Source organism: Sprattus sprattus, assembly GCF_963457725.1.
Source record: "Sprattus sprattus genome assembly, chromosome: 3".
NCBI lineage: Eukaryota > Metazoa > Chordata > Actinopteri > Clupeiformes > Clupeidae > Sprattus > Sprattus sprattus.
Window position 1 is genome coordinate 6,445,492 of NC_137922.1, and position 18,593 is coordinate 6,464,084.

Sequence of the window (18,593 nt, forward strand, 5' to 3'; positions counted from 1 at the left end):
TGGTGTGTTTGAGCGTGCAAAGAGCTCATACTTGTGCACACAACACTTCTCTCAAAACTACAGTGGTTTCTCTCTGGATATTTGTGTTTGTCACCTACTAATTAGCCAATATATAATACAATCAGTCACAATCAACAAATAACAAAAATCAAATTTCATCATATTCTCTTTTTAATCGCATATTGTCAAAAGCATACTTTACAGCGAAAATCTGACCTATACAGGTTTGTAAGAGAATATGACACACAATATGGTTCAGTGCAATATAAAGAAATAAATAAAAATACAGATCCAATCTAAATACGTTTTTAGCCAGTGTCTTAAATTATACACCACTATATCAAATGCTGTACTGCAAAATAAGCTCTATGGATAACCAAAGAAATTCAAGACAAAAATAAGATATTTATATGCATAAAAATAATAAAGACACAGAAGTAGATGCATCACAATTACATCATATAGGCTGTTGCATTTCACAGTTGATAGTGATTGGGAGCACACCTGGGGCACTGCTGTTGGCCACACTGGGACACGAAGCTTGGCTATATGCACAAGAGTAAGACACTTCTTTTCTCTATTGGCCAACTTTAAATGCTTGCTTTATTCCTGTGTCGCATGTTAAAGTACTGAAAATGCATGGAAAACATACTGCAATGTGTCGCATGTTAAAGTACTGAAAATGCATGGAAAACATACTGCAATGTGTCGCATGTTAAAGTACTGAAAATGCATGGAAAACATACTGCAATGCGTCGCATGTTAAAGTACTGAAAATGCATGGAAAACATACTGCAATGTGTCGCATGTTAAAGTACTGAAAATGCATGGAAAACATACTGCAATGTGTCGCATGTTAAAGTACTGAAAATGCATGGAAAACATACTGCAATGTGTCGCATGTTAAAGTACTGAAAATGCATGGAAAACATACTGCAATGTGTCGCATGTAAAAGTACTGAAAATGCATGGAAAACATACTGCAATGCGTCACATGTTAAAGTACTGAAAATGCATGGAAAACATACTGCAATGTGTCGCATGTTAAAGTACTGAAAATGCATGGAAAACATACTGCAATGTGTCGCATGTTAAAGTACTGAAAATGCATGGAAAACATACTGCAAAACAAGTGGACACAGCCAGCGACGGCTGAAAGAGCTGAATGTGTATGAGGTCTGGGGGAAGTTAACTCTCTACCACTGCATCAGTCTATTCATTCACAGCAATTTGAAGTCATGAATTTAAAAAGCTGTTGTAATGGGGGAAGAAAAGTTAGGGTCAAAGCTGAAGGAATAGAACCAGCTTTTATGCAGTTACTCAAGAACTTTGAAATCCCAATCAGTAACGGGCAAAACCGCTTTGCGATATTGTGTCACGCTACACCTCACACGAATCTGCAGTCCCATATGTCATTGACATGTTGTCTGTGGACTTGAGAATCAGTAACAGATCAACGGTTACTGGAACTATGATGTGTTTGGCCTACCTACTGACATCTATTCAGCTGGGTCTGTGGTCTACCTACTGACATCTATTCAGCTGGATCTGTGGTCTACCTACTGACATGTACTCAGCTGGATCTGTGGTCTACCTACAGACATCTATTCAGCTGGATCTGTGGGCTACCTACAGACATCTTTTCAACTAGGTCTGTGGTCTACCTACTGACATCTATTCAGCTGGGTCTGTGGTCTACCTACTGACATGTACTCAGCTGGATCTGTGGGCTACCTACAGACATCTTTTCAACTAGGTCTGTGGCAGGTTCTATTGACCAAGCAAATTCTACGCACCGACTTTATTAAGTTGAACCATGCCACTGTGTATAAAGCAAAACTTTGAAGACCGTCTGATCTAATTTTAATTATGCTCATTATGTTACAACTGGATAACTAACTCTTCAGTCTGATATCTGGCAGTATACTCTGATAAAATACCACATTTATTTTAGAGCAAATAAAACATGAAGTTATCTTCAGTGCTCCATAGTCTGACTGGTATGTATTTAGGAGTAAGCAGTATCTATGGGAATGCACTTTTATACATTTATATTTCTATATTTCTCAAAGTGCACACAGGACTTCAGTGACTACAGTATGATGATCTCTAACACATCTACATTGGACACACTGTTCTTTTGTGCATGTCAGTGGGCATATGACATTGGTGTCACTGTATGAATAGCATTGAAGTATATATATGTGTGTGTGTGTGTGTGTGTGTGTGTGTGTGTGTGTGTGTGTGTGTGTGTGTGTGTGTGTGTTTGTCTGTGTCTCATTAAGTTTCTATTTTCCCGTAGGTCCCATCTGGAGGTCTGTAATGCTTGGGAAAGGCCTTGAGCTGGAGTGAGTTAAAGGCATACTTGCGACATCCCACGTTCTTCACCGTGTTCTCACGCCGACAACCCTCGCTAGGGGGAGAGGAGGAGGAGGAGGAGGAGGAGGAGGAGAACAGGAGAGGAAGAGGACAGAGAGGATGACAGCAAGTGAAGAAAGAACAGAAAAAAAGACAAAAACAGGACAACAAAGGGCCAGTGTTAAAGATGACAAACACAACCAAAGAAAACCTGCAAAATCATAAGGTATACAGCATCCAATGGGCATGAGGACACATGCTAGCGTAGCTCACACACACGCACACACACGCATACACACACATACACACACATTCACACACACACACAATGGAGTCCATAAGCAGGCAGGGTAAATGGGGGAGGCAGGGTAATAAACAAATGTAGTTTGTGACTAGACGAGGGAGGGTGTACATGAGACCATTCTCATGACTCCAGCTATTTCTCATCAGTTCTTAACGTCGCCTCTTGTGTCTAATATTAACGTAAGTACAGAGCATTCATCGGTTAAATCTCATTTTCAATAATGTATTGGTGTGAAGATGCATCAAGCAAGATGCATATTATTTTCAGATTTGTCTTTGGGTCATGTACTGCACTATAAAACAGTGGTGGAGGAAAAGGGGCTGATATTCAGTTGTGCTTTAAATCCTCCCCTAAGTTCCCATCCAAGGTCCTCTAAAGTCCTGGCATGAGTAAGAGGTTCGTTCATACTTCTAAGCCAAGACTGACATCCCACTACACCTGGCCCCAGTACAGACAAATACATAAGTGGATATGGCCTGAGGATACTTTATAATAATATACATGAAAAAACAACCATAATAAACAAACACATTATACCTTATACTTGAATGGATATACTGCACAACAATATAAATATATTTTCTTTACAACTTAACAAGAAAAATCTTATTATTTCATTTGAATTATATGTAAGAATATTTTCTATGATTGATCAAGAAATAAATAAGAAAAGTAAAAAACCAAATCCATATTCAAGTTCTTGCCACCATTTAAACACAGAAGATGCATGACAAGCAAAGTGACCAGTATTTGTCTAGACGAATGAGCTTTGCATGATGGTGGTACTGCAGTCATAATATGACATGACCTTTTTCTCTGGAAACAAAAGCTATTCCTTAGCATCTCATATTGCTATTGGTTATATCTGGGCTGGACAATGAGAGAACAACTGGAGTCACAGTAGGCTTGTAAAACCTCTGTGAACTAGCAGAGGAAAGATTTTACCAGCTCTCTTTATCGGCTTAATTGTGTTCTCCCAACACTAATGCTTAACATTAGCAATCCCTCACATACAGGAGGAAGCGTCACCACCCCAGACTCCCCATAAAGTACAAGTACACTTTCTCTGTCTGTTCTGTGGATGGCCAATCCCACTACAATGCAAAGGAACAGAGGTAGTTATAATCAGATCTTCCCATTCATACCTGATCTGAGGGAAAGCTGCAAACCAAGCTAAATAGGAGACACAGAAGATTTCACAGAAGAAAAGAAAGACAAATACACTGAAAGAGATAACTGCATATAGTTCAGAGCTAACCATGTAAACAGTAGCATTGCAAATAGTTCATACTCTTTTGTAGAAAAATGTGATTCCAGAGAACTCACTGTACAAATCTTTCATTTCATTTCATCAGAGTTTCATTTCAAACTCAAAATCTCTACCATGCAGCAAAACAAACCAGTCCCATTCATATAAAATCTATCGAATCCTTAACTCTTGAACAATTTCAAAGTGCCAACAAAGTGTACTGTATTATGTAATAATCTATGACAAAGTATTGATAAGGACTATATCTATGTAAACATGTTTTTGGGCAAACATTTCTAACGAGAACACAATAGATAGTTTGTATCTGATTAAGTATTACAATACCTCATATCCCAAGTGATGACCATACGGATCATCATCATCTCTTAAAGTACCTCATGTGATTTGGGTAAGGCTACAGTCCAGGTCTTTTTATGTCTACACAAGCCATGGAGGACATTTTGGCACTAGTTTGATTGATTGACTGGTTTGTATAGTTTTGGCTTGTGGATCATTAGGGGTTAATCAGTGGGAGAGCCACTTGCAGAGCTAGATGTCAATTAAAGACCTATGTGTGGCACTGGATGGATTACAGTGCGTATTTTGGCACAATAACAAATATATCTGTCATATATCCTATATTACCTCCAAACCTACCCTCTACACATACTGTGGCTGACTTTGGAACTATAAGCAGACAATACTTGCACATCTAAAACCAGCAGATCAAAATAAAGATATTAATATATAGCAACAAGGCCAGTACAAAAATAACAACTTATCCAACATCAAAGGTACGATATCCGATATATCGTACCTTTGCAGTACCATTATTTTTCCCCTGAAGCATATTACAATCTCATACAATCCTACCACAACCATTCTCAGTGTGAGGACGCAAGCCACGGCAAGAAAACCCGCTAAAAATCCTAAAAAGTGCATGGTGGGTCAAGTGGAAGAAGACGCAGGAAGACATAAGAAAGAAAGGACCCATGGGACATGAGCATTGCACTGGTCTGGAGGAAGCATATGTGAAAGCTCCATAAGCCTGACTCGAATAAGCCTGACTCGATGCTAGACCCCATCCTGAAGCATGTTAAAGCTCCATAAGCCTGACTCGAATAAGCCTGACTCGATGCTTGACCCCATCCTGAAGCATGTTAAAGCTCCATAAGCCTGACTCGAATAAGCCTGACTCGATGCTAGACCCCATCCTGAAGCATGTTAAAGCTCCATAAGCCTGACTCGAATAAGCCTGGCTCGATGCTAGACCCCATCCTGAAGCATGTTAAAGCTCCATAAGCCTGACTCGAATAAGCCTGACTCGATGCTAGACCCCATCCTGAAGCATGTTAAAGCTCCATAAGCCTGACTCGAATAAGCCTGCCTCGATGCTAGACCCCATCCTGAAGCATGTTAAAGCTTTATGAGGCTGACTTGAATAAGCCTGACTCGATGCTAGACCCCATCCTGAAGCATGTTAAAGCTCCATAAGCCTGACTTGAATAAGCCTGACTCGATGCTAGACTCCAACTTGAAGCATGAACACAAGTGGAAGACAAAGGCAGAGGCAAGCAACAAGGAAATATCCACTACCTGAATAAATAAATAAATTACAACTAAATAAATGTATAAATATAAAAACAAACATATCTGTATAAAGCCAGCAGACAGCAAAAGTGCACTGGCAAACTCTTAAAAGCCGTCACAACACAAAAGAACGGAATGCATATATCAATAATATAATCCATATCAATAATATAATATCTATAACTCATTGTTTAAAATATTCTGTGTATGGTTATTCCTTCCCGATGATATGAGTGGAATTTCTGTAATGTTCATTTATTCTCTATAAACTACTTTACAAATGTATCACTTGCGCTTCTATTCTGCAGCTATCCCAAAGAGGTGAGCTATGGCAGAGGAAGGACAGCGAGAGCCACGTAGACCTTTAGGGAGCGCCCTGCTCCACTCCGCTCCTCTCAGCCCAGCTCAGCGTGAGACGTCCAGAGACGTCCAGAGAGGGCGGCAGGTTGCTCTGGCAGAGTGAGGCTGTTTCAGAACCTAAACCATGAGGGCGTGAGACCGCCCGACCTCAGTATGTATTGTCAGACCTTTTTTGTCTCTGAGCGTGGTGACGAGGGAAGAGGTAAAAGATGGGGAGAGGGAGAAAGAGAAAGACAGAGAGAAAGTAAAAAGCAGAGAGAGAGTGGGAGGGGGGGAGGCAGAGTCCTCAGCTGTAGCGGAGTTTGGCCAGGAAGAAGGCCACACTGAGGAAGAGCCAGACGAAGAGCAGGTTGGGGCTGATGGCCAGCAGAGGGAGGGAGTAGAGCAGTGCAGGGTCCAGCCTGAGGTCCCGCACGGGCAGCACGCCACTCAGGTTCTTCTGGGTCACCCCCTCCCTCGTCCCAATGCTGCGGAGCAGAGGAGGTGCACAGGGAGCCAAGGGGGGGGGGGGAGGAGGGAGAGGGAGACAGGGGGGGGGGGGGGGGGGGGGGAGACGGAGGGGAAATCAAAAGAGAGGCAGAAGATAGGATAGCAAGCGAAAGAGGCGAAAAGAGAGAGAAAGAGAGGGGAGGGAACCGGTGGAACAACAGAGATGATAAAACAGATGGAGAGAACACATGCACACAGAGGGAGGGAGGGAGGGAGAGGGTGCCATGAGAAAAGAAGGATAAACGAGTGGTACCAGTATGGTGGCAGTGGAGATAGCATGGAGAAATGGAGACAGCAAGATGAGTAAGAAGTATGAGTGGAGCACAGAAACCAATGAAATCATAAAAAGTATACATGGAAAAAAGTAACCTCACACAAAAAAAACAAACATAATGTCCACAAGGGGGAGACACAAGCCATCACAAAAAAGCAAAAAAGACAAAAAAATAACAAAGCGAGCAAAGAGAAACACACAAGACACCATAGATGACAGACAGGAAGAGAAAGAGAGAATCAAAACTAAATATTGAGTGGTCTGCATCTCAGTCATATAAAGAAAACAGAAAATGAAACCGCAGCAGCTTGTGTGTTCAGAGCAGCCATGATGGTGGTCCATGCAGCCCCATCCACACTGAGACAGAGACGGGGTGGGGGGGGTGGGGGGATGGGCGGGGTGGGGGGATTTTAGGGGTGGGGGGGTGTACTGGGGAATGGGGTCAGAGCTTTACAGGGAGGGGGTTGAACCCAGCCAGGACATGCAGCACAAGCTGGCCTCGCTTTCCCCCCCAGCATGCAAACAGGCTCACAGCCCCTGCTGGACAGCTCAGGGAAGGCAGGGCAGGGCAGGGCAGGGCAGGGGGGACAGAGTGGTGACAGCCTCATGGAAACCCAGACGATGACGAACACTCCATCCCGACACAACATCCTCCCCTCCGCTCACCCACAGCATACCGGAGGAGGAGCCTTCGACCGAGAGCGGACAGAATGGGAGCACTGATGCTGAACACGCCCCATGGAGAGGGGGTAGAGCAGGGAGGTGAACGATGCTGAACACGCCCCATGGAGAGGGGGTAGAGCAGGGAGGTGAACGATGCTGAACACGCCCCATGGAGAGGGGGTAGAGCAGGGAGGTGAACGATGCTGAACACGCCCCATGGAGAGGGGGTAGAGCAGGGAGGTGAACGACAACAGGACATTCACAGCATTGCAGATCTGTGCTGGTGTGTGTGTGTGTGTGTGCAGAAACAGCACGGACGAAGCATGGTCTTTATCGTTGTGTGTTTTGTGTTTGGGTGTTTGGGCATTTAACACCGCAGCTGGTGTGTGCATGTGGCAGCAGTGATGAATTACTGGTCAATGCAGAGGAAGAAAACAGGGTCAACAGTAGGACATGCAGTGGAGGGCGAGTCCACCAGGCTAGGATGCATTGGACTGCGCCCAGACCCGGAGGGGCACTCCTTCTTATAGCCCCCCCAGTTTGTGCATCGACCTATTGGTTCTTTCATCCCTGAAAGTGGTAACTAGAGGTGGAGGTGCGGTGAGAAGGAGGTGCGGGTGAGGTGCGGGTGTCAGGTGATATGGAAGAGCCCATGAGAGAAGCTGCGTCATGGAGAAGGACAACATCAACAGTGGGAGCTGCGGAAGCAACCGTCAGCAGCAGCAGGACACACACTGAGCCAGCACAGACAGACAGACAGACAGACAGACAGACAGATAGATAGACAGACAGACAGACAGACAGACAGACAGACAGACAGACAGACAGACAGACAGACAGACAGACAGACAGACAGACAGACAGACAGATAGACAGACAGAGAGAGGGCAGGACGCACAGGGAGGAAGTGCTAACTCCAGAGAATGCTACAAGGGGAGGCTATAGGTAGGGGAGGTAGAACGTTTATGATGTAGTAATATTGAAGAATGGGCTTTGAATTAGACTTAAATAACGTCCTTTTTGTCTTAAGCTGGGGTTCCTCATCCTGCTGCTACCCTCAATCCTCTCCTTGCTCCAGCATACCAAACTGCAGTGCCACTATAATGCTTTTGTCAACTAAATCAAGTGTGTCACTAATCAAGTGTTGACACTTTCAGTCAGGCACGCAGAGCAGAGAACATGACCAGCAGGGGGCAGACTTGAGAACCTTTGTCTAGAGGTTAGATACATACAGTATGTCTTTGACTAACTATTTACAATGTTAGAATTAAACTGCTGATTCTGCACTGGTCAGCGATCTGCAGAATCACCTGCAGGGAATGCAACTCTAAACCTGCATGATAGTCTCGAGAAATGACAGATCATTAGTGACTTCCATAAGCCACATAAGGGTTCAGAGATGACCCCACAACTGTCCATAGACCACAGCAGTACATTCTTTAGAACTGGCAAATCTTCAAAGACATGTATAACTCTCCCATTGGTCCAGCAGGTGCTCTAAATAGGTCTACATGAGCTATGTTTACAAACTAGTGGCTTGGTAGAGAACATTAAGCTACCAGATGCATGGCCCTCCTGCAGTTTGCACTCTCTCCAACACGTTCTTCAAGCAGAGGTGTGGAAGTCTTACCTGCGCATGCAGTCGAGGGCCTGCGTGAAGACCTGTGGGGCCATGCCGTGCTCGTGCTGCAGGATTAGGCACTGCTCCAGCGTCACCGACATGGCTGTGCGGTCCTTGGCACTCTTGCAGCTGGTGAAGCGCACACCGTTCAGCCGCCGGCAGATCTTATGGGGAGTGAGGGGACAGGACAGGAACGGTTACACTTAGGTCTGAGATCTTATGGGGAGTAAGGAGACAGGACAGGAACGGTTACACTTAGGTCTGAGATCTTATGGGGAGTAAGGGGACAGGAACGTTTACACTTAGGTCTGAGATCTTATGGGGAGTAAGGGGACAGGAACGGTTACACTTAGGTCTGAGATCTTATGGGGAGTAAGGGGACAGGACAGGAACGGTTACACTTAGGTCTGAGATCTTATGGGGAGTAAGGGGACAGGAACGGTTACACTTAGGTCTGAGATCTTATGGGGAGTAAGGGGACAGGACAGGAACGGTTACACTTAGGTCTGAGATCTTATGGGGAGTAAGGGGACAGGACAGGAACGGTTACACTTAGGTCTGAGATCTTATGGGGAGTGAGGGGACAGGAACGGTTACACCTAGGGATGACTGTGTGTTCCCATAACAATTCAATAATCCCAATCATTAAATTCCCATGTAATTAAATGAGTATTATAAAACAATTGGGTTCTAGCGCGTAATTTAGCTGTTTCTGATTGGACGAGAGACGTTCCATGCTATAGGTTATTCGTCAACATACCTACAGTTACTGGACTTTTCACAGCTAAAAATAAATCACTCCGCGATGAAACATTCGCATTGATGATAACCGTTAATTCAAAGTTTTTGGAACTATTTTTTGTTGCGGAGAAACAATGGCGAAATAAACCATTTTTAATCAATAACTTCGTGTTGAAATGTTAATTTGTTGACAGTAGAATTGTTTTATAAAAGCAATATAGCACTCGTGGGAGTGGGGTAGGTAAGGGATAATCCCACGGGTGTTGTTGCCTACGCCACTCGGCCTTCGGCCTCGATGGCTACGGCCGAACACCACCCGTGGGATTATCCCTTACCTACCCCACTCCCACTCGTGCTATATTGCTTAATTAAGGGACAGATACCTCAACACTGAATGATACACCTTGGTTTTAGAGGAGAGAATGTGTTGGTTTGGCCAAGAATGGGTGATTCTCTACTAGACTCTATTAGTGTGTCTGATGCCACTGGACACGTATAGTATCCTCCTACCACCAGCATGACAGCCTGTCCTTTGAGATCTAACAGTGCAGTGCAGTGGGATGCTTCCTCAGCCCCTGCCTACCTCTGCGGCCTGCCACAGGATGTCCACGTTCTTGTTCTTCCTGGCGTGCACGTTCTGCCCGAGGAAGCGAAGCAGCTCGGGGAGACACGTCTGGCTCCGGGAGCGGGGCAAACCTGCGGGCACCAGAGAGTTGATGGCCACTGATACAGACTTAGAGAGCAGAATTCAGTGTGGGTGGAAGAGATTCTGTGATTCTACACGAGGAACCAGTACTATGTGACTCACAGTCCTCAGGTAAGACTTCTTTGAACTGCTCGTGGTAAGAGTTGAGGCGGGCCAGGCTCTCCAGGTTTATGATCTCCTGCAGTGATGTGTCTCCAAACCTACAGACAGAAAGCCACCATAAGTGCAGGCAGAGGAACTCATCTACAGCATGTCTAAGGATGTAGTATTATACCTCTCTATGATACACAATACATCTATCACAGAGAGAGAGGCTGCCTAGATAATGTCCATGACACAAAGATTTGGCTCAACACGCAACATGCAACATGCAACACTCAACATGCAACACTCAACACTGAATACGCAACTCTTAACACGGAACACACAACACGGAACACTCAGCAGGCAACACTCAGCACGCAACACTCAGCACGCAACACTCAACACGCAACACGCAACACGCAACACGCAACACGCAACACGCAACACACAACACGCAACACTCACTTCTCGGCCAGTGTCTGCTGCTCATTGATGCCAACGTTAAACAGCACTGGCTGAACCCTTAGCAGCATCCCATTTTGGATCTCCCGCGGCAGGGCATCGAATAAGGTCCCTGGCAACGGGATGCGGACGTTGAAGCCATCACGGTTGCCGGTGATGACGGGCAGCATGTCGGGGGCGGAGCTGGAGCTGGCCTGTGTGACCTTGAAGGTCACATTCCTCAGGTCGTTGACCCCAACACTCATGTCCTCCAGCATGGACAGCTCCTCTCCTGAGATACACAACATGGATAACACACACAGTAAGAACACACATCTAAACCTACTAGATATGATGGTGCAAGTGTGTATGACCTTATGTGTATGGTGTGTGGAAGAAGAAGTGTTTACCGTAGGTGCTGAGGAGACTCTCAAACTGAGCTAGAAGGCCGATGGTGTAGAGCTGCCTCAGAAACCCATCGTCACGGAGACAGTTCCTCAGCTTGATGATGAACCCACAGATTAGTGCAGTGAGCTACAGAGAGAGAGAGAGAAACGAAAAGAGAAAGAGAAAGAGAAGAAGGAGAAGGAGAAGGAGAAGGAGAAGGAGAAGGAGAAGGAGAAAGAGAAAGAGAAAGAGAAAGAGAAAGAGAAAGAGGAGACATTTTCATTTTATAACACGTGATGCATACATTACACTACACACACAATCAGTATAGGAAGTCCAAAAGAAGGCAAAAATGTAAAATTGTAACCCAAATCTTCAGTCACAGTTAGAGTTGCAAAGGGGCGGAACATTTCCGGTAAATTTCCGGAAACTTTCCATGGGAAGTTAAGCTCAGGAATTTTGGAAATTTTGAAAAAAAAATGTATGTCCTAAAATAAATAAAACCACTACACGAACATTGCAAATGGCAGTGAACTAATAAAAAAGGACTAATCTTAATCGCTTGGATATAGCCATAGTGGAATAGAATGGACACATCAACATTCTGCAACAGTAGGCTTCCTCCACCTCTGCACCGGCGAAGTAGTGTCTGCGTTCACTGGACCGTGTGTTATTTGCAGATTAAGTGAACTGCATTACCCAGAATCAGTGGTGGAAGAAGTACTGAAGTTTAGTACTTAAAGCAGCACAACGGATCAATAGCTATTCCCTAACGATATGCTAGCAGCTAAAACTAACGAAATATCTTGAAATGCCCTGACTTTGACATTATGACAAACTCGTTACTCAACAACTGTCCTTACACAGTCAAACATCAAGCAAGTGCAACACAAGACAAAGCAAGACGGCAAAAAAGCTACTTACTAGTTTGGCAGACAGTAGAAAGTCGGCCGCCACAGGCAAAACCACAGAACGAAGTTATATGCCTATGGACCCTGGTATGGCAATGGCACGAGTTTACAGAGCCGCCTGATTGGTTTAAACTTCCAAAACATTAACGCAATCCATATTTTTGTGTAGGCAACATTTTGGCGAAACTGTGTTCATAAAATGTAACAAGTAACGACACATATTGTAGAAATGTAGCAGAGTAAAAGTATAAATAAAAGCTGCAAAATGTAGCGGAGTAAAAGTAAAAAGTATGCACTATTATTTTTACTTAAGTAAAGTACAGGTACGTTAAAATGTACTTAAGTACAGTAACGAAGTAAAAATACTTCGTGACATTCCACCACTGCCCAGAATGCACTAGGCATACGGGCTGTAGACGTGATGGATATATGTTGAAAGTCGCTCATGTGTCCGAGCAAAACCCACGCGAGAGTGAGAGTAGTATTTTAAAATGCACTACAAGGCATAACAGATCGGTGTTCGCTTTACGCTTTGACATGATTTTGAACAGTCTCAAGTTGCTCTTGCGTTGCCTGTGGATTCTGTGTACTCTGCACACATCTTTATAGTTGCATGCCCTTACAAGAAGCTGGCGGGGCGTTTATGCAAATTCAGGTGTACGAGAACAACGTGTTCAATTTAAGCATCAGTGCACAGCGAAAAACACTTTGACGGTTTAAAAACAAGTTTCCAGGCGTTCATGAATCCGGCAGAGATCTTGGGTTGGTCTTTCAAAGTTCATAAGAAGATATTTAAGAAGCCAGCCTTAAGAAAATGGTCGAGAATGAGTGCCATTGTCTTTCATATGACAAGGTAAATACAGTTAGTAAAAATAACCCCCAAATGTCCTGTTACGTCCCGTATATTCCCGTTAATTTCCATTAAAAGTTTCCAACTTTGAATATTCCTGGAATTTTGCCACCCTAGTCACAGTGCTAATTTCAGTATTTGACATATGAGTAATTCAGTTTATGACATATGTGTGATTCAGTATTCGACATGTGTGATTCAGTATTCGACATGTGTGACTAGACTGAATGTGTATTCCACTACATGTACACTGAAGGGTACGTGTAAAAGGCCCTGATGGGATTGTTCTCCTGTAATGTGTGTCTGTGTGAGCATGAGTGGGTGTGCATACCGTCTGGCAGAAGACCACATCCCTGCGGTACTGCAGGCTCAGGTCCAGTGCGATGGTGGGGGCGCTGTCCTGCATCAGCAGGAACACCATGGACTTCTTGGCCTTGTCACTCATCATGGCCACACACTCCATCAGTGTAGTCAACAGAGGGTACAGAGCCTCACTCCACTCACCTGACACACACACACACACACAAACACACACACACACACACACACACACACACACACACACACACACACACACACACACACACACACAAAAGGAATGTAGTTTGGCAGAAAGTCTCTCAAACATAAATGTATTACTTTCTTGGGCACAGACTTAATCTAATGTCTTTAAATAATTGATCACTCTCTTATTTACTTTACAAACACACACAGAAGAATGACAAATAATGGAGGATCTGGTGACATTTAGCCAAAGCTCTGCGGCCAAAGAGACAGAAGCGGGGAGGGGGAAGCACTCTTACCTGCGGAGGCCTCCTCGCCTGCTGGACTGCCATCTAGAGGGGTGGAGGTGCATCATGCATGGTTAAGACACGCCACACAAACAACATGGCGACACAGATAGCACAGCTGAGCCTGGCCACTAGGTCACACAGGAGAGCCAATAACACAAAAGGCTTGGCCCAAGAGCAGTGAAATCCCTCCAATAAACACAGGAAACTGCACTCAATACCTAAACACATGGATTAAAACTGGCCCAGTCGAAGAAAAGCAAAGGAAAAAATACTCGTACAAATCTCAACCAAAAGATAAAAACTGAACATACCCAGCCTTATCCTCCAAAATAAATGAAACTATAAATAAATCCTGAAACTGTAAATCATTTTGTGATAATTATGAATGACATGGCCTTCCTTGTGCCTCATCAAACCTGAGTGTCTTTCTCGACTATATGCAAACACTAACCAGTTGCTTTTGGATGGACAGCCACACTAACCAGTTGCTTTTGGGTGGACAGCCACACTAACCAGTTGCTTTTGGATGGACAGGCTCACTAACCAGTTGCTTTTGGGTGGACAGCAACACTAACCAGTTGCTTTTGGATGGACAGCCACACATACCAGTTGCTTTTGGATGGACAGCCACACTAACCAGTTGCTTTTGGATGGACAGGCTCACTAACCAGTTGCTTTTGGATGGAAAGGGTCACTAACCAGTTGCTTTTGGATGGACAGCCACACTAACCAGTTGCTTTTGGATGGACAGCCACACTAACCAGTTGCTTTTGGATGGACAGCCACACTAACCAGTTGCTTTTGGATCGACAGGCTCACTAACTAGTTGGATGGACAGCCACACTAACCAGTTGCTTTTGGATGGACAGCCACACTAACCAGTTGCTTTTGGATGGACTAACCAGTTTCTGAGAGGGCAGTAGTGAAAATCCTCTAAGCACAGAACCACCGTTTTCAGATCTCCTTTCGCTGACCCTCACTGGCCTCTGTCACCCGAGCTCCTGGTGCTTAGCAATACTGGGCCTCAGAGAGCTACCACACGCAATCCCTCGACTGCACCGAGGCAAAACCACTGAGCCAGAATCAATACACAGTCCACCCAGGGAGATGCACGGCTGGCTTGTCATACAGCGGATGTATGGCTGATACAGCATATGCTTGCCGGCAGGCCAACAACAAAACTGACTTGGACACTGAAACTGAGAAAAGACAGGTGATGAAGCTGATGCAAGACCTCAGTGAAGACAACAATCTAGAGGACGCACAGAGACTACAGAAGCTGACCTAAGACCTCTGTGAAGACAACAGTCTAGAGGACGCACAGAGACAACAGAAGCTGACCTAAGACCTCTGTGAAGACAACAGTCTAGAGGACGCACAGAGACTACAGAAGCTGACCCAAGACCTGTGAAGAAAACAGTCGCATGGAGACTACGGAAGCTGCTACACATGACAACAAGCACATGTAGTGGAGCCCTGCTATGGAGAACTACATACACAGTAGAGATTCACATTGCACTGAAACACACACACACACATATCATGAGGAATGAGCACCATTTCATGATACTTGTCATATGATCAAACAATGTAATTATTCCATATATTAACCAATTATGTTGAATACTGAGAGAAAACAATCTTCATTTGTCGTATTTTGACAATATTACAGCGCTAACAGGATGTTAAAATGTAAAAAGAGCGTGTAAATGACACGTCTTGAGTCAATGAACGTCTCAGATGTGCCAATGTTCCAAGCTGACGTGTTTCATGCAAAGAGGAACACGAGTAGAGATGAGAGAGGGGGGCTCACACACAGGAAAGATCAAAACGCATAAAGACCCTTGAACACCTCAAAGCAAGGACATGCTAAACGAGAGAGGAGGGAAAGAGAGAGAAAGAGAGAGGAAGGGTGGAAGAGGGAGGGAGAGAGTGATGGGATCAGACAGAGAGTGCTGAGAATACTGATGATCAGAGGGCTGATGCAAGATCATCTACCTGAACCCCACTTGCACTCCCTATGGGTCATGCACCTAAAGCTGAGACGGTGCTTAACATCACAACCACATTCTGAACAGCCTGACAACTCATTATGTGAACAGCTTTTTGTGCTGACGTAGCTTTTATCGCTTTTCAAATGTTCGACATGCTACACCGTATGCATTTTGATAGGGTTTTTGTTATACCAGAGGTAATGCTTAGCTGATAATAGCAGTAGAAACCACAAGCTAATGCTATTCAAGGAAGATGGCATGTTGTGGAGACAAATGCTGCCATTAAGAACTAAATAACAAATGAACAAATGAACAAAAATCTTCAGAAAACATAAAATAATAGTGTAAAAACCTACAGTTAGCAGAGTTTCTATTAGAGCCTGCTTGGCATGCAACAGGGAAGGCAGGCAGTGAGGATGAGAATGATGACAACGATGGCGGCAACGATGGCGATGATGGCGATGAAAGTGAGGATGGTGTTGACTGCTGCACATGCTGGGAGGAGGGTAGCGACGAAGAGGATGGTGACAGCCGGGAGGAAGAGTCCTCGGTGGAGAAGGGGTTTATCCAGAAGACTCGCGTCCTCTCGTTACCTTTCTTGGGGGTGGCATGCTGGTCGTTGGTCACCATGTCCTCGCTGCTGTCGCTGTGCAGACGCTCCCTCTGGAGCAGCTTGTCCACGCGCTGGATTATACACTCCAGACTCTTGTCCACGTTCAACCACACCTTCTCCTGGACACACACACACACACACACACACACACACACACACACACACACACATAGATTATACACTCCCGACTCTTATCCACATTCAACCTCACATTCTCCTGGACACACACACACACACACATCAAAACATAACTACACACAAACAACACTTTGCACCATCAAACCTCTTGCCATTATACAGTAGATTCAAATAATTTTAAGGTGAAAATGAGATCCTCAACTAGAAGTCCTGAGTTAGTAATCAGAGTTAGTCTCTGTTTGCCCTGACACAGACCTCCAATTAATGTGCGCTCATGCTGAATACATGCAAAAACCTCAAGCCACAGCCTTGGACCACACTTTTGGACCAGACAGAAATATCTACGCTAATGTTACATCCACACACTAGCACATTTATTTACAGTTCGCCATGGTGCTAAAAATGAGAATGACAGCATAACAAAAGAGCATTTGTCATGCAATACAAAACAGAAGTGAAACCACTAGGATCCGTTAGTTAGTGAAAACTAACAGAGGCCATTTGTGGCTGTGGGTGATGATGCCCTCCTTACCCACTCCTCCTCGTGCCAGTCCACATGCAGTGAGGTCCGACTGTTGCTGCCGCTCCACTTGGCCAGCAGAGTGTCCTGGTCGTTACGCAGCACCACCTGCTCCGCATCGGCGGAGGGCGACACCTTGGAGGCGATGTACTCCGGCCGTGCCGCATTCAGGCCCTGGATGGCCGAGGCCAGCAGCTTACAGTCACACACCATCACCAGCTGCCGTGTCTGCGGAGGACAGTCACCAACCCCTTCTGTTTAATATGCAGCCCAGCTATGCTACACCACTCCTCAGTCACCAACCCACTCTGTTTAATATCCAGCCCAGCTATGCTAGCTATGCTATGCTATGCCACTCCTCAGTCACCAACCCCTTCTGTTTAATATCCAGCCCAGCTATGCTATGCTACGCCACTCCTCAGTCACCAACCCCTTCTGTTTAATATCCAGCCCAGCTATGCTAGCTATGCTATGCTATGCCACTCCTCAGTCACCAACCCCTTCTGTTTAATATCCAGCCCAGCTATGCTATGCTACGCCACTCCTCAGTCACCAACCCCTTCTGTTTAATATCCAGCCCAGCTATGCTAGCTATGCTATGCTACGCCACTCCTCAGTCACCAACCCCTTCTGTTTAATATCCAGCCCAGCTATGCTACACCACTCCTCAGTCACCAACCACTTCTGTTTAATATCCAGCCCAGCTATGCTAGCTATGCTATGCTACGCCACTTCTCAGTCACCAACCCCTTCTGTTTAATATCCAGCCCAGCTATGCTAGCTATGCTATGCTACGCCACTCCTCAGTCACCAACCCCTTCTGTTTAATATCCAGCCCAGCTATGCTAGCTATGCTATGCTATGCCACTCCTCAGTCACCAACCCCTTCTGTTTAATATCCAGCCCAGCTATGCTATGCTACGCCACTCCTCAGTCACCAACCCCTTCTGTTTAATATCCAGCCCAGCTATGCTAGCTATGCTATGCTACGCCACTCCTCAGTCACCAACCCCTTCTGTTTAATATCCAGCCCAGCTTTGCTAGCTATGCTATGCTACGCCACTCCTCAGTCACCAACCCCTTCTGTTTAATATCCAGCCCAGCTATGCTACGCCACTTCTCAGTCACCAACCCCTTCTGTTTAATATCCAGCCCAGCTATGCTAGCTATGCTATGCTATGCCACTCAGGTATCGTCCCCTTCTGTTTAATATCCAGCCCAGCTATGCTACGCCACTCAGGTATCGTCCCCTTCTGTTTAATATCCAGCCCAGCTATGCTATGCTACGCCACTCCTCAGTCACCAACCCCTTCTGTTTAATATCCAGCCCAGCTATGCTAGCTATGCTATGCTACGCCACTTCTCAGTCACCAACCCCTTCTGTTTAATATCCAGCCCAGCTATGCTAGCTATGCTATGCTACGCCACTTCTCAGTCACCAACCCCTTCTGTTTAATATCCAGCCCAGCTATGCTAGCTATGCTATGCTACGCCACTCAGGTATCG

General features: G+C 45.2%; 1 protein-coding gene across 6 annotated transcripts in view; it reads right to left on the bottom strand.

The window, feature by feature from the left end:
- Window positions 1–208: 208 nt before the first annotated feature.
- The window catches only part of LOC308362443 (inositol polyphosphate-4-phosphatase type I A-like), a 50,327-nt gene continuing 31,942 nt past the window's right edge, over window positions 209–18,593 (bottom strand). For 2 of the 6 annotated variants that reach the window (XM_080835080.1, XM_080835078.1), the window contains 10 exons: window positions 17,100–17,315; window positions 16,410–16,548; window positions 13,832–13,864; window positions 13,360–13,532; window positions 11,291–11,414; window positions 10,905–11,172; window positions 10,458–10,555; window positions 10,233–10,345; window positions 8,918–9,072; window positions 209–2,413 (listed from right to left, as the gene is read on the bottom strand). In XM_080835080.1, the coding sequence (XP_080691206.1) occupies window positions 2,281–2,413; window positions 8,918–9,072; window positions 10,233–10,345; window positions 10,458–10,555; window positions 10,905–11,172; window positions 11,291–11,414; window positions 13,360–13,532; window positions 13,832–13,864; window positions 16,410–16,548; window positions 17,100–17,315 (1,452 nt within the window). In that variant the 3' untranslated portion in view covers window positions 209–2,280. Of the gene's footprint in view, window positions 2,414–8,917; window positions 9,073–10,232; window positions 10,346–10,457; window positions 10,556–10,904; window positions 11,173–11,290; window positions 11,415–13,359; window positions 13,533–13,831; window positions 13,865–16,172; window positions 16,549–17,099; window positions 17,316–18,593 lie in introns of all 6 variants that reach the window. The other 4 variants (XM_080835082.1, XM_080835081.1, XM_080835079.1 and 1 more) reach the window with 3 other exon arrangements.